This window comes from Papilio polytes, unplaced genomic scaffold (genome assembly GCF_000836215.1).
Source record: "Papilio polytes unplaced genomic scaffold, Ppol_1.0 DF824169.1, whole genome shotgun sequence".
Taxonomy (NCBI): Eukaryota; Metazoa; Arthropoda; class Insecta; order Lepidoptera; family Papilionidae; genus Papilio; species Papilio polytes.
Window position 1 is genome coordinate 3,082,079 of NW_013525035.1, and position 17,064 is coordinate 3,099,142.

At 34.9% G+C, this 17,064-nt stretch overlaps 1 protein-coding gene across 6 annotated transcripts in view; it reads right to left on the minus strand.

The window, feature by feature from the left end:
- The window catches only part of LOC106111406 (transcriptional activator cubitus interruptus), a 93,292-nt gene that overhangs the window by 16,581 nt on the left and 59,647 nt on the right, over positions 1-17,064 (minus strand). For all 6 annotated transcript variants that reach the window (XM_013293478.1, XM_013293477.1, XM_013293479.1 and 3 more), the window contains one exon: positions 9,678-9,802. In XM_013293478.1, the coding sequence (XP_013148932.1) occupies positions 9,678-9,802 (125 nt within the window). The remainder of the gene's footprint in view (positions 1-9,677; positions 9,803-17,064) is intronic.

Sequence of the window (17,064 nt, forward strand, 5' to 3'; positions counted from 1 at the left end):
ATTTCTTATATCGCTGTTGCCAATAAATAAGAGTTCCCGCTAAGATTTATTCTTGCTGATTTAACGAGAGACAATAATATCTCTTCGCCAGTTTTTTCTGTTTGTGGTTTGAAAACGGATTGGCATTGCATTTTCTAAGAGAATCGATTACAATTTTCGTATTTAATCTGTAATTCCGAAATTAAATTTAATCTTCTTCCCTATTATAATATGTAGAATAAATATCTCTAGATGGCATGTACTCAAGACTTTCTCAATAACACATTATTATTTATTCTAAATCTTCGATTTTTTTGGATCCATTTCCAATTATTCGCCTAGCAATATTAAGTCTTACTACATTGTTATTAAAGTAACAAATAGCGTATAACTAGACGAAACAGATGTTAGGAAATCGTTATAATGTTGACAATACGACCTAAGATCATATATTTAACAGTTGTGGCATTCGTATACCATACCCTTACCACATGTCTTTGATTTTCGCATAAAAACACGTGTTAAGTTGTTAATTAGCTTTCTTGGAAGAACGGAACGGGGATTCGTCGCTCACTTCATGATATATGTTTCCCTCAACACGAAGTTTTGTTAACAAACATGTTGAAGGACCATAATTAAATTATCGCACAAAAAATAAACCAATTAAAGACAGCGACTGTCTTAATGATCTGAAAAGTTTAGATATTAGATCATTTTAGGTTTAGATAACCTTAAACTGATCTTCTATACTCTTTCCAATCTAACCTAGTATTACAAATGCGAAAGTTTAGATGGATGGATGTTTGTTAGAGTTTGTAGCCTAAACAGCTAAACGGATCTCGATGAAATTTGGCATAGATGTAGAGGATGTTCTGGAAGAACACATAGGCTACTTGCTTTTTTTTTTTATTTCCACGCGGACGGTGTCGCATGCGAAAGCTATAACACATATAAGGACAAGATATAATAATATTCAGTCATATGAGCATGAATAAAATCTTAATTGATAGAGAACGAATTAAAATGGAAATAGCGTAGTGTACGAAATCGCATAAAAAAAAAACCGGTAAGAATTAGGCGAAGCGAATTAGACACAAAAGCCAATGTATTTAAGATGATTCCGATCGAGCATTGTTACGAACATAGGAAAAAAAAGAACAATAAACTATAGGTATTATGGTCGTCGACCCGATACGAATTGTCTAAAATAAAAATACCTCAACAACGTCTTAATAGACGCCGGTTGAAATCGATTTTAACGCGATCGTAATCGAGGTATTTGATTTTTTTAGCGAAATTCCCAATCAACTAGGAATCGATACTATAGAGTTTATTAGATCTCGACACATGGAGCAATTATGTTCTCTATGCGAGGGATCGAAAAACTGGAAATAAAGTTTCTGGGAACAATTACGTGCGCGTGTCGTAGGCGGTACCGTGTGGCTTAAGTTACACGAGGAGCGATTAGTACAAATTAAGCCGCGCCCTAAAGTAGAAACTTAAGGTTGTTAGCTCTCACGGTTAATTAATTATAGCAATTATAAGTTGAGCCTTTATAAAAGATCTAATAAGTTGGTTCTTTGAAAAATATACCCATATTCTAATATAAGTTATTACTATGAATACTATCAGAAAACAACATAAAATGAAAATCGTAAGAAAACTTGTATTAACGGGAAAATGACTGGCGCTAAAAGTTCATTATTACACAATATTACACATTAATACACAATTATTAGTACAAGCCGTCCATTACAATTACTCAAACTGTAAGTAATAAAATGTGCGTATAAAAATATAAACGCTACCGCTCATGACGTGCAGCGCTATGTAAAACCTACACCAATGAGATGGAACCCGTTCCGAGATGTCTCAATCTCGCGGCGGCCGGATCAATCGGCGCCGACTCACGGCTTTTTTCATCCATCACGATCGAACAGGTTCCCCGATCGGAGAAATTGTTGTGGGCCATCATTCAATACATTTCTAACTATTGTATTAGTTTCTTACTGCGCTGCGTTTTTGGATATAAACATTCTGTTGTTTGTTGTTGACTTGGGGTCACTTTCAATCGTATTTTGTTTCAAGATGACATACCACTTAACTTCAATTGAATTTAAAAATTTTAAATTTTTAGATAAATTACTATAGTGATGCCAAGTAATAAACTTATCTCTCTGTCCGCGTATTCCTAAAACTGTAGGAATACAATAAATTCTATATTCAATATTGTCTTCGTATAAAATGCATTTACATATAACGCATTAGTTGCAACTTGTAATATATTCCTTCTGTATTTCTTGTAAGCGTATCACTTCTCTTGTTGATTAGATTGATTTAATTGGAACTCTAAAGCCAACGGAAATGCTGAGGATTCCAACTGGTCTCCAATATCTATCGAAATGTTGTTTACAACAAGAAAAAAACAAATTATCAAAAATCTACTAACACAAAAAGCAATCACACAAAATTGCCAAAACCAATTCGAACAATGTACAAAATCTTAAAACGGAGCTGACTTGAAACATGAAAGAAACAAAACAAGAGTAACAGATATAAATGGGTACCATTACGCTAACACAAAGGTATCGAAAGGAGAAATTATCGCTTTTAAAAAGAACGTTGGAGTTATTTATTAAAATGTTTTCAATGAAGGTTCACAGCAGGCAGGGAGCGACGTGGACACGGTCAATCATGGAACGAGAACGACTCTCCGATCTGTAGGAGGCTCTCGACTCGACATTGGAAATAAAGTAGTTGCCGACGCTTGAGAAATAGATCGACTATAAATCTGTACGGTTTAGCTTCCTGAGACATTTTCAATGTTGCTTGTTTTAGTTTAATTAATTCAGATGAAGCCTTTTAGTAAGTTATACGTTAGTATATCATGTAGATAGAAACGTCTACTAAGAAATAAATCCTCTGTAACTCAATTCGCCTAGAGAATATTATGTAGATCTCATATGAGTTAAAATATACAAGAAACATAATAAAAATGCTTCACGCTTAAAAAACAATTGAAATGTAAAAGTATGCTTAAAATAATCTTACTTATAAAGGCGAAAGTTGTAAAATAAAATTTCTCCCGATATTTAAGTAAATTAGAGAACAGTAACATGCATAACTGAACAAGTCATATCTTACAATTAATAAAATAAAAAGATTTTCTCACGAAATGCAACTGAATTATGGTATCAAAGAATGTAACAAACACAGCAAAGTAATGCTCGTTCCTTACTTCAAAAAAAATAAAAAGGACCGTTCAATTAAAGGAGCCGAGATCAAAATTAAGCCTTCTTCGTTTAAAATGCATTAATCCGGTCACTTGTGATGCGCGGGCGCATCGCTGCGTCCCGCTCTAAAACCCGTTCCCTGCACCTCTTACTCTCTCCAAACAGATTAGGGTGCAGGATAAATTTATTCTGACAAGATATTTAGAAACCAGCCGGGGACCCATTCAAAGCAAATTATTGAAAAAAAAAATGTCTCCAGCATATTCTAGTGTTCAGAGAATGAGGTATGTTTGTCTGAGTATATGTGTATAATCAAATCTTATAATAATTCAGGGTTTTTGATTATTATGATAAAAATGTTTCTTGCTACAAAACACATTTCGTAATAGAGACAACCGCTTAAGTCATTCTTAGTTACAAATTTTAAAAGCTCTCAACAAACAAATGTCAATTTTTTTTGACTCATTAGCGTAGAAAACATAAGCACATAATTTTATACGAGTATAACATCATTATCGAAGGGTATTGCATATATTTTGGCATCAAGTAATTTCTAACTGAATCTAACCTTCTTAAGTAAAAAGGATGAGAAATACTGGTTAAAAACAATTCCACAATTCAACGATATTATACCCTTTTCTGTTTAACGCTGTTGATTTTTTCTACTCAGAAGTAACATGAATCTTGCTCACAGTTTATACGCTCGGTTAACCGAGAGTTGGTCCTTAATTTACGATTATCGAGCGTTGTAGATATACATCGATATACGAATGCGTATTAATTTTTCGGTATATCGACTTTTACGATTCGATGCTTAACGATTTTATAATCTCACACTCGACGGGATACATTATGACTGAATCGATTGCATACCGAATGCTCGGTTGATTGCAATTTTGAATTTCACATTTTTATTGACCTTTTTATTATCAAAAGCGTTTGTGGAACGTTAAAAAATAACTCGATTTTAGTTATTATCGATATTAAAGCTTCGTTGTAAAGGACAGGTGTATGAAGTGATTAAATTTCACAAAAATGAACACTTAAAGTGTATGACAGAACGCGAGAAGAATAATTTATTAATAACTTAAGTAAATTGTATGTCATTACAACGGTTATCCTTGCAGCGACTTTTTGAGTTTACGTGTAATTACAGTGCTCTGGTCGTCATGTTATTACAAAGTAATTATAAGTGAGGTCTATATGAAAAGGGCGATTATATTCTGTATAAAACGACCTCAAAGTAATTTAAAGACCTCTCAGATTATTCTAATTAGAATGTAAATTCTTGATTTCAAAGCACAATGTATTTACTGTTATCATGGCCCAAACAACAGGATTTCATTCCATGGATTTTTCCACTTCCGATAGACCTGTACAGATTATTGTCATCGTTCTCACTTTCTTAAAGAAGGATAACAATGTGAACAAATGTTGTGACAGTAGAAACCCACGATAATTCAAGGAACATCTTCGTTACAGTCGCACCAAAGCTTCTTGTCTTCTACATTACGATATGTTGGTGAATTAAATTTCGAATTTCTGCATTTATTTCTACCACGTTAAGGTAAATTTTCGTTCGAATGTCACGAGAACGGTCCGCTATTTGTTTTAAGGGGGGTTTTATCGCGGCACGTAGGCTCGATTTGAATAAAAATACAATTTATATGTGTCGGAGAGGCAGGCGGCCAGTGTTGGGTTACGGAGCCGGTTCAACCGCTCGTTCGGCTCCCAATTTGCTCGGCCATTTCTGAGTAAGTTATTAAGTTTCGGCTTGTCACTTCGCTTGCGAAATTTTGCAGTCCGCTGCCGATACTTTGCATAATTAGTTCGATCGACTGTAACTCTAGCTTTTATTGCTGCTTTTAACATTACCGACTGACCGACATGTCTTTATTATTATTGTAATTTAAGTAGCAATTTAAAAAAGTAATTTAACTTCCTGTTAATAAACGCGACGTCTTTATTCAACATGCAATTCTTACATTTATATTCAAAGTGATCGAACCTTATATGGTAAAAAGATTTATCCATTTTGTTCCGAATTCGTATCAAAATCTTCTGAAATTTAAGATGTATTTAATAAAAAAAGTGTAAAAATATCGGTCAGCGGCACACGCGAAGCACAATGAAGCGTGTATAAACAATGTTGGCGTATAAATGAAGATATAGGTCTGTAGTGTGCAGGACGGTCGCCATCCGGTGTCGTACATACAGTAGACGAAATCCGAGACACCGGGCTAAATAATAATTAAGGACAAGTGAGGAGTAAACACATCACGTCACACCAAGCAGCGGTGTCATGCAATATGACACCTGTAACTTGGTAGCCGGTAAATATTAGGGTTTATTAGAAATTACTCCACTCAAAATGAGTTTCAAGAATACATATTTACGCAGTACTTTTATAAATTTATTTCGATGTCAATCATGAACAAATTATTTTAACAATCAGTTGTATATAAAATGTCAATACAGGAATATCTTCTTCCTCTCAGTCGCCCTTAGTGTAATTTTAGAATTAAAAATTTATACTAAGCTTCTCCAGTGACCAAGTAATGATGCTGAGTACGACGGTAAATTTTCATTCCTTCCCTTGACTGTTGTAAATTCTACAAAAGTTACGCGAATAAAAACATTTTTCGATTTTAAATGAAGTCATCAAGGCATAGCTATTGAGTCTGGAATAAAATTAAGGACAAAGACGAAGTTATTTAATGTTGTCAATCGAGGCCAGTCTGTCCATTTGGCAGCCATGAAGCGTTTTTTGCACATTGTGTGCAATGCTTTGAAACATTTAATAGCTCGAAGAATTCGACAGAAGCTACATTAAATACAGATTTAGGAATCTCAATCAGCGACGTTTCGCTGTACCTTTCCAAATCGTACGAATCTATACTATAAAGAGGAAAACTTTGTTTGACTGTAATGAATAGGCTCAAAAATCATCTGGGCCGATTTTAAAAATTCTCTCACCGTTAAAAAGGTAACTTATCTGTCAGTAACATAGGCTATATTGGTTCATTTCTTAATTATTATGATTAACTTACACGCGGACGGAGCCGCGGAAAAAGTTAGTTTTAAATAAAACATTTGACGATACAGTACACTGGAGTTTTACTTTTCAAATACGTAGGAGTAATCTAGAAGATAAACAATTTATCTCAATTATTTAAGTAAAATCTCAGAAAACATTTTATAATGCTCAGAGAATAAAGAAATATAGAATAGGTCTAATGAAATACTCAACAGAAATTAGTGTCTTAAAGTTAAGACCAAAGAACATAAATGCGTATCTTTCGCATAAAGCGGTCCACGTAAAAGAAACGCAGCTAATTGAGCGTTATCTATAGTCTGGTCCGCGACTGTTATCGGAGCCTCGTCGCCGGTGTAAACGGACACCGCGTTGCAATTTTTTCCCTCCGACGTAAACAGTTTCGTTTCGGTACGGCCATACCGGCGACCGTGAAGGGTTAAGTTTCTTGCGTGCCTCTGATGCCATTTATTCTTGTGGAAAAACAACCACCAGTTCGCCAGACGAGGTCGGTTGTTTTGTATCGATTTGTTATTGTGAAAACTATGTCAGACACAACCTTTGAATAACAAAGACTTTTGAGAATTGAAATTTGATATCTTGATTTACATTGGATGTTCCAAATGAAATTTTCCTGACTATTATAGACGCAAAAGTCGCAAAAAGGTACTAATTAAATGGTTACCAGTTGAATATTCATTAACTACAATGGATTTCTAAAGTCTTATAGAAATTGATAAAACAATTTACGAAACCCGTTTTCCAATCAACAAAATTAAACTAGTTACTTTTCACTGGTACGTTCATTTCTAATTTTATAAAGGCGCCGCATCGAAATGGTGAATACATTTTTACGACCATTTACTTATTTGATTAAAATCATTGTGACCCAAGAATATTACAAATAAACAGAGCCCCTAAAGACATGTTGAAGGGAACGCAAGTCCACGACGAATCGCTAATACGTACTGTAGGCGCTTTGGAAGTATTCCACGTAAATTTTGTACTGAGGCTCAAAGGAGAAGATTCTAGCGGGTGAAAATACGAATCACATTAGGAAACATTAACATTTTAAGTAACTAAATACAAGTACAACGACATGAACATATGAAATTATCGAGGCATATAATTAATCGGTTATAATATTGAGGTATACTTTATTTAAGCTATGTCAGTAAATAAAACTCAGAAGCTATTCACAAAGCAATATGGCATGACAGGCTTATCAACTTTGAAGTTCACAAATAAGAATATTATTAAGTACAAAAGACAATATTACTGGCGCAATCAAGAATCTTTGGTATCAAAGATTAGAGAAATAATGTGAATGCAAAATCCGCGTAAGTGTTTCATTTGTACCATTCGCCCAGTCATCAGTCCATTAATGTATCTGTTACGGTCTGAGCGATAGACGATATTAGTGAAGGCGTGTTAGCGATAAAGGGGAATAATTTTACATTCTCTAAGCTTTGTTTGTACTCTTGTTGGACAAATATCAAAAGATAGTACAAATATACTTGATAACGCAAAGAGCAACAATCACCGCAGCCAATTTATAACTTACGTAGAAAAACATCAATTATAATGGAAAATAAAATTATTACTAACATCTAATTTGGCGTACGTTTTGATTACAAAAATCTAATTTTGTGAATATACTAATGTAATCTTGGTTTACATGTCATGTCCTATTTCATTTAACGTCCATTAAGCAACAGTTAGGCTCTGAGGTAACATCTTAACACTATAGCAAGGTCGAAATCTCAACCCCTTTACTGGCGCATGCCAATTTTAACCCGTGACTTAAACACGTCCTGTCCCTTAATAGCCACTTCTACGTATCATTCATCGCTCGACATAATGGCCGATTTTCCCTGTTATGTCAACTGTATAAGGTCGATTTTCGTTTGAATGTTAAAGAAAAATGAATGGTGGCAGTCGTGAGTTCAAATCCTAATTAACACCTCAGTGTATAGATAAATTGCATTGATAGAGTACGTCTGCGCCGTTTGTGGGGTTGTGTGAGATATCCGACAATCGTGTGTCTCGCTCACATTACGTTATTATGCGATATGAGAAAGAGATGGCAATATAGGGTCACGGAGAATTGGTGCACTTTGTTTTGTTTCTCTTTCCTCATTGGATGCGCGATTTTGCCGCTGTTTAACATAATATAAATCTGTAATTAGTGACACTGGAGATAATAATATAGACTAAGTAATATGACTATCATAGAATGGAAATTATCTTGAAAACTAGCTTTTCCCGTGCGACTTCATCCGCATGAAATTATGAAAATTTTCTTTTATTGATAACATTTGTCATATTATCAATTACAAATGTCAAAATGACATGACATGATGACAACCTTGCTTCCTTGATGTTGGCAGCAACTTATGGTCTCTTTTATCCAAAACATTTACCCCCTAAATTTAAGGCGTAAAAATATATAGCCTAAAGCACGACGCAAGTGTAGAGCTTTTTATTAAAAAAAGAATTATTCAAAAATATGTTTTAATTGCTGACATCTTAGGCAACAAAGAAGTGTGTGTTTACGCTTTATTTTAATAATATAGATAAATATAGATAATACTAGTTGATCGAGTTACTATTTGTTAAACTGTGATTGACGACAGACTGTAGGCAACAGCTATATGAGTACAGACGTAGTTTGCGTGCAATATGATTCAATATAGACGTGATGCAGACGAAGCGGTATTATGTTACAATTTCTTGAAACTAGAGTTGATAAGTAATACGTTTAAAGTTTAAAAAGACCTCTACGTAATCTAAAAGGTCAATTATTACTTTGGCTGTTGATAACCCAATGAAGTGAAATAAAAACACAATCTGTCTGTCTATATTATAACTACTAAATCTGGATTTTTTATAACATAAAGGAGAAAAGAAGCAGCGGGAACACCAGTATGCTCATTGTCGCCCATTGGTATCCACAACACCAGGGGAATGACAGGCGCTAAGCCGGTCTTTGAGATACACTCAGTTGGAAGGACCCTAAGTCGTATTGGTATGGAAATACCGTCAAAGCAGTGCAGGAAACTCAACGTTGAGGAATGCCAGCCATTCAGCTGTTGTGAATAGTACCTGTCAGTCTGTAAATGTCAGATACTACTCAATTATTGGTACAATGTATTGATTATGTTGTTAGGTATGCAGTATTTTTGTTAAAAAGACAAGACGTACCTAGTTTATTGGCTTTACGTGTAAGGTAGAATTCTTAGCAATTGGACTGCACTTTATCTTGAAATTTATTCATCTATAACTTAGCAAGTACACTACCTACGCACGTGTTGCAAACTTAAGCACTACTTAGAATAAAATATAAATAAACATACTCAGTAAAGCACTTGGTAAATGCTTGGAAACCATTCAAAGTTAGTTGTATTAGCTGAAAATGTAGTCGTACTTACCTCGTAAAGTATTGGTCCCGTATAGCGGATGGTCGTAGGGCACGGGGCGGTACGCGGGGTGTAAGGCGGCGAGGTAGCTCAGCTCGGTGGTCGCGCCCGCCGCAGCCGCCGCCGCCGCCGCCAGCCTGCGGAGAGGACCAGATTAATTAGACCTCCGTGTAGTTCATTATAAATGGAACTAGTATGTGTGGATATTTGCACTTGTTACAAAACAAAAACATATTTATTCCGCAATATTAAAAGCTAGCTGTGAATCATAGATATAATAAAATCTTTTTTGTACTTCAACACTAAACTTTCCGCATTATGAGTGTACAATTTTGTAACAACAATGTAGCACAAACATCTCTATTACCCCACCTGCCTATTCAAATCATTCGGATTATCGTCTCTGGCATCTTGACTCGGCCCGAGGCCTGCGCTGGGATCACGTCGACAAAAAGAGGAGCTCGTTCCCTTTGTATCCCCAAAGCTATGTCTGGACATCTGACCTTGTTGAATTGTCAACGTGTCGGGGACAGTGGGGATACATAGCACACTACGCAAACATAAATTATATAGACATTACTAAAACGTACCCATTTTGTTACGCTTCCCACAAGATTTTTTTTAATATTTTTTATTTTAGACATAATTTAAAAAAAAGTACCAAAGTCCAATTATTTACATATCTTAAGTACAGAAATCACACAATATGGTAATTTTAAAGCCGAATACAATTAAAACAAGGCAATAAAACAGTAACAGAGTTAAAACTCGATAAACAAAGAGCAAACTCTCTCAGACAATGAGAATACAATAGACGCGGCCAGATTGCCGGTAATAAAATTATTAAATAAATCAACTTATAATGCGGGCCAGAAAATTGTCGGGTGGGCGATCTGAATAAAGAAATTATCCAACTTACCAGCCACGGAGCATCGCGCCCCCCGAACTCGAACAAAGACGTAGCCTCGTGGAAAAAGATTAAAAAAATATGCCAGCAACAGAATAAATAAAATAAGTGGAAGAACACTCGCGCGCCTTTGCCTCGTGACGTCTTCATGTGAGCTGTCCTTTTCGCACGTCACACTTGTTACCGCAAACCAATTGGAAGGATAGGGACAGCAATAGATTCAGACTCCCCTCGATTAGGAAGAAAGTTTTGAAACTGTTGCGCTGGATGTGAAACAAGTTTTACAGATTTCGCGCAGACTGACTTTTTTTGATTTTGATGTTTCATTTAAGGCCGAAGCGTTAAGTAAATATTATATTTGAATACTAATTGAACCTGGTTGTTATATGAAGCTTATAGAAAAGGGAAATAGTTTGTATTTCCTACGTATTAAAGATAAAAATACAAAATAAAAAAGCAAGAAAAAACTCTCTTTACTCATTATTGACGGTACACCATCATTAACAAACATGAAATATTGAAGATACGCAGTCGCGTTTAAGTCTATCATTACAAGTTATAAAATACGTTTGAAATAATACCGAACATCAAATCCATCTCACTAATTTCAAATAATACTACATAAATGCGGTTTAGAACGAAACACTTTTCGTTAATTCCGCCATAAAACGCCGTAAGACGATAAAACTGAATATTAGTGCAAAGTTATGTACTGCACGCGTTGTAGTGAGTCGGACGTCAGAGTACAGTTTGCAAAAAAAGTTAACGTCATGTAATATTCTAATAAGATTAAACAACATTGTGAACCATTATTGTTATGTGTACATCAAGCGATTGGTCCTTCCACGCGATTGTCGTGTTATTGTCAAAGGTATATTTTCATACATAAACATGTAGAATTATACTAATCAATTCAGTAATTGTATATTGTCAGTAACGCCTCCTGGTGACAATAATTATGACTTACTTAAAAGGGGCTGGATGAAGAGTTTCCGTACTTGACGGATATCCAGTAGACGGAGTTTGAAATTAATAAACAAAGGACTAGAAACTTATTCCAACGTTGGCTACTTAGATTTCAACAGTAGTAGAGCCCGCTTTAACATATTTTGTGCGTATCTTACTCTTTCGATTAAGGGTAGGCAACGCATCCGTTATTGCGAATGTCTATGGGCAGCGGTCGCTTATCTATTTTGGCGGATTCAGCTTGTTCGTTTGCCACATTATGGTATAATAAAAAGATAAAAAAAAAGTTATTCGTATTGTCTATGAAAGTATAAAAAGTTTTACAGTCTATATTAGTCGTTGCTTTGCCAGTTTTTGTCGCTGATGAGATGCGAGATATAAATGGATTAGAACATCTCAATTACTTTTTCATACATATTTCCAGGTGCCGGTAATCGGATCGCATCTAAGTTGACGGCCATTTTGTATTCCTTAGACGTACGTAGGACTCAATCATTACTTCATGAATTTAACATAAGACCGGTTGGCAATTACAGAGGCTTGTGACAGCATCCACATCTTGTGGGTAAGAACTCGTGATGTAGAGATATGTGCTTTTTGTTAGAAACTATTTATTTTATGCAGATTGTACGCACTATAGTCTGTAGTAACTACTACATACTACTGCTTTTGACTAACTTAACATGAGCGTAATAAAAAAATATTTCATCACCTTCTTCTAGCTCGATAACACCCTGTGGAGCTTTAGCTTGGTTCATTAACTTTTAGTATTCAAAGTTGCTAAACTGAAAGAACTGAGATAATTAAATATTGACATATAACATACATACATAACATATATTAGGGTAGGCTCCGAGCCCCTCGGTGGGGACGTATAGTGAGCTGGTGATGACATAACATACCTACGTTACGTGCAAATACAAATACAAATAAAATATTTGTATTTTCTACATATTTATAGTAAAAAATTAATTCTTTTTAAAAAGTTTCCTTTTAAATTTATATCATTAAGGTTCTCTTTGTTTGTCCCAAAATAAGTCTTAAGATGTAAATTGTAAACATTTGTCAATAATAATCTTGTAACAGCACAAGAACATGAAACAATACACGAAAACTGTCAAACTCAGTTCATATATAACCTTCTCTTAAACAAAGCCGTGTCAGCACAGAGTAAAAATAACTAAATGTTGTTAAGTGCACGAATGTTATCAGATATTATGTGACCATCAATAACCGATGAGGGCGACATCTCGCGGACGCGTGTAGGATGTGCGCCGCTTATCTTCACGGCCCGTCGCACGCCGGCCGAGCAGGGACGTGTAAAAGTCTAATGCGTTTAAAATTGACGTCCCGATGTCGTTCAACCCTGGGAACGACCTGTTACTCTACGATATAACATTACAGATTATAACACGACATAATTTGCAGATAATTGGCATCAAGAATATATTATAAATTGAACTAAGTTGAAAAATTACGATGAAATAATATTGCAGTTGCAAACTGCTATGTGCTACCACTATTACTTAGTTTACTTCAAAATCTTTCCCAAACAAAGCATACAAATCTTTACAAATCCGCATAAAAATGACAAGTAAAAGCTTAAAAGTAAAAAGAATTAAAAGCAAAATGCTACAGCAATTTTACGACACGATAACGATTTCGCACTCCATTGAAAAGCGCACAGTATGTCAGGATATTCCGGACAAATGACAAGGCCTTAATTCTCGACTCCTTAGACATGGGCCAGATTTATTAAGGTCTCAGAGGAATCTGACCGACAAAAACAACACAAAAAGCGAGATCTCCTTTTCGTACACACGGTGAGAATTAACGCGACGAAATTTGAAATGCCTTTAACTTGTCCACAGGATGTTTTATATTTATTTACTTTACTAAACATATTGAAAGAAATGTTAACTCTTTATTTTATATAAGAAGTTTTAAATAAGAAGGCACAGGCTAAAAATAGTTAGAATTGAATCGAGAAGTTATTACTTTATTTTATCAAATATTAAATTTAATGGTCATTAGGATTGCAAATTTATAAACGATATTTCCATGACCGGGTAGGTATAAAAAAGTGCAAAAATAAATTAAAACATTTAAGGTAAGCAAGATCTGACATCACAGCGCCAAACTAACGCGTAAGGTGAGCCAGACCCCCACAGCGCACACCAGGGCGACCTTTCCGTGGTTTTATTTTTTAAAAATGACAGTTCAATTAAATTAAACGTTTCGAAAATGAATCACCCTATATGTCGGTGTTCCGAGAAGGTCTGGCAAGGCTTATTGTGCGGCAGACATAACTCATGGTCACAGTAGTCGGCCATTTGATAGTTTCTGACGTGCTTATTTAGGTAAAAGGAAACTAGTCTATGTTCGATAAATGTATTTATTCGAATAGAAAACATTTTAATCAGTATAAAATTTAATGTTACTTTTGAGTATACAATCGTACAACAGTTGTGCGATTGTCGATTATTTCATAATCCATTCAACTGTTTAGTTGCACGACTAAAAATCGAGTAGTGTTACCTCCATATAAACTCATAGGAATCAAAGCGAGACTACATAGTTGTGCGATAGTTTAGATTCAGGTGAGCGCACGCTCTTAGCATGTGAAACAAATGTAAAAAATGTAGTGTATTCTGCATCCCTTAGTGTTTATTTAGTACTAGTTGTTCCCGTGCGCCTTCATCCGCATGAAATTGTGAAAATTTTATTTTATTGTTTACATCTGTTAAATTATCAATTACAAATGTCAAAATGATGTGATACTATGACAACCTAGCTTCCTTGATGTTGGCAGCAACTAATGGTCACTTTCCCACATTAGGGTTTTTATCCAAACTATTTAATGGTTTACCCCCTAAATTTAATGGCTTTAAAATATGTAGCCTAAAGCGTGACGCAAGTGTAGGGCTTTTATTAAAAAACGAATTATTCAAAAAGTTCCTGTTATTTCTGACATCAGGCAACAAAGAAATGTGTGTTTACGCTTTATTATAATACTTATTTTAAATGAATATTTACGAAAACTTAGGTTTTTTAATTATGTTACCGCATAAACTGATTCTTAAGTCAATCCTAACCACAAACAGTACTAGAAGTAGACAAACAAATAACGAAGTAGATAAATCAGCGAGTCTATCGGGCGCGGAATTCTCTGCTGTGACATGTCAATCCCACAACTGAATAATGCAATAGGAAAACTGGCTGTTTACAGTCGACTAGAATGAAACGACCTGTTGTCTGTATGTTATGACTTGTCCGGTACTGCGGTATTGCTTTGTTTCTGTTTATAGTTTTCTAAACATATTGTACTACGTTCAAGAATAATGTAAACCAGATAATTCATTACTAAAATAAAGTATAGCTTGACTATGATCACACCTGATGTTAAGTGATTATGCAGTCGAAGATGGTATACGCTAACTTAATTCTTTTTAACCTTAAGTGATGAACAGGAGTATCGATTGTAGTTCGTTTAGATTTTAACTCTGTTGCTACTTAATTGGCGAAGGAATTGTCAAAAGATCCTAATAAGAAGCGCTTATAATTGAAATAATTTTAAGAACAAATATGTACAATATGAAATGAAGTCGGATAATTACAGATCCTTGGCAAAAATATATGTACAGATAGCTAACTGGGTACATTCAAACTTAATAAAACGAGAAAATGAGAAAATACAAATTAAAAACTCTCCTATACATACATTATAAGTCCACAAGAGCATTTACAATCAATTCTATAAGTTACTTCGCACATCAACACATCTCCGTGAATGTCAGATGCCCATACATGTACAGTACTCGCCGGCTGGAGTTTTATTAGAAGTCCGCGCACATTTCTTACAACACTATTGTGAAACCTTTTACAGCTTTATGGCGTTTTTCTTTTTCATTGTAAGGGTGTTCTCATTAAATTTTATTACGTGTATAGTAATTTATAAAACTAACACTAGCGACATCTATATTAAACTAATAAACTGGAAAGATGTGAATCTTTGTAACGAATAAAGTCGAAAATTACTGGATTGATTTTAATAATTCTTTTGCCATTAAATAGCTACATTATCACTTAGTAATATCTAATGTGATAAATCAAAAGTTTAGATGGATGCATGTTTGGTAGAATCTCCTAAACAGTTGAACGGATTTCGATGAAATTTCGCATAGATGCAGGGCTGTTCCGCAATGTTTTTTTTTATTCCACGCAGAGTCGCGGCCTATAGCTAGTAGGCTTTATTTATTACAAGTTGCTTTTTAATTCATTGAGAACGTAATTTCGGCCAATCACATATAAATTAGAAACATTCGTATCTGCCTACAGACCGACGACTTGAGCCGCGTGTATTTCAGTAACATTATCGAGCGACCCAAATTGCTTACAAGTTACAAGCTATTAAGATAGTATTTTCGGGTTAAAGATCGTCGTCATGTGCGTTGTGCGTCGCTTATTAGATTACCAAATACTAAAATTGTAACAAATAAAATATCCATAAGCAACTATGCTAGCTTTTTCCCGTGACGTCCGCGCGTGTTTAAAAAAGACCTTAATAAGTAGACTGTGTTTTTCCATGTTCTACATTTGTGTCAAATTTTAGAGAGATACGTTTAGTTTTTCTATTAGTATATAGTATGATGAAGAAATATAAATACAGTTTATATATTAGGCTATTAAGTAGACGATGCTTAAAAAAACAATAAACAAATCTTCAAAGTAAGTACGCTTGACTAGAAATTAGCTACATATGTTTGCTTAGCCATACATTGATCCTCTAAATTTTATGGTTCAGCTCTTAAAAGTTCTTATCTAAACGTCATAAAAATACACCAAATTCCGCACTCATCATCATCATCATCATCATCATCACCAGCTCACTACATGTTCCCACCGAGGTGCTCGGAGCCTACCCTAATAAGGGGTGATTAGGCCATAGTCAACCACGCTGGCCCAGTGCAGGTTGGTTGACTTCACACATATCTTTGAATTTCTTCGCCGATATGTGCAGGTTGCATTACGATGTTTTCTGTCACCGTAAGAACGTCGGGTAAATTAAGTACAAAAAAATCGAAAATCACATTGGTACATGGCGGGGTTCGAACCCAAGAGCTGTAGATTACAAGTCAAGTGCTTAAATCACTGAGCCACCGACGCTCTTGCACTCGATGACATAATTTAGTGTATCCTTTAGTGAGTATAAAACTAATTTAATTAACAAAATTATAGCAAACTTCTACAAGCTTCTACAAGACGCTCATTCACATTACGCATACGATTCGAATATTGCTACTTCCTATCTATTTGGCACACATACACTACGAATTAAATTGCCTACACGCGGCGTTTGATTGCGCAATAAATTGAAGGAACTATTAATAGGCACTTACACTAACTTGCAACTGTTTAAGCGTGAGAACTACATTGATAAAGGAATCATTTTGCGTTGAGGAAAGTTACTTGGAAGATATGAATTAATAAGTACAAATATTAACGTCTGGAAACAATATCGCAGAT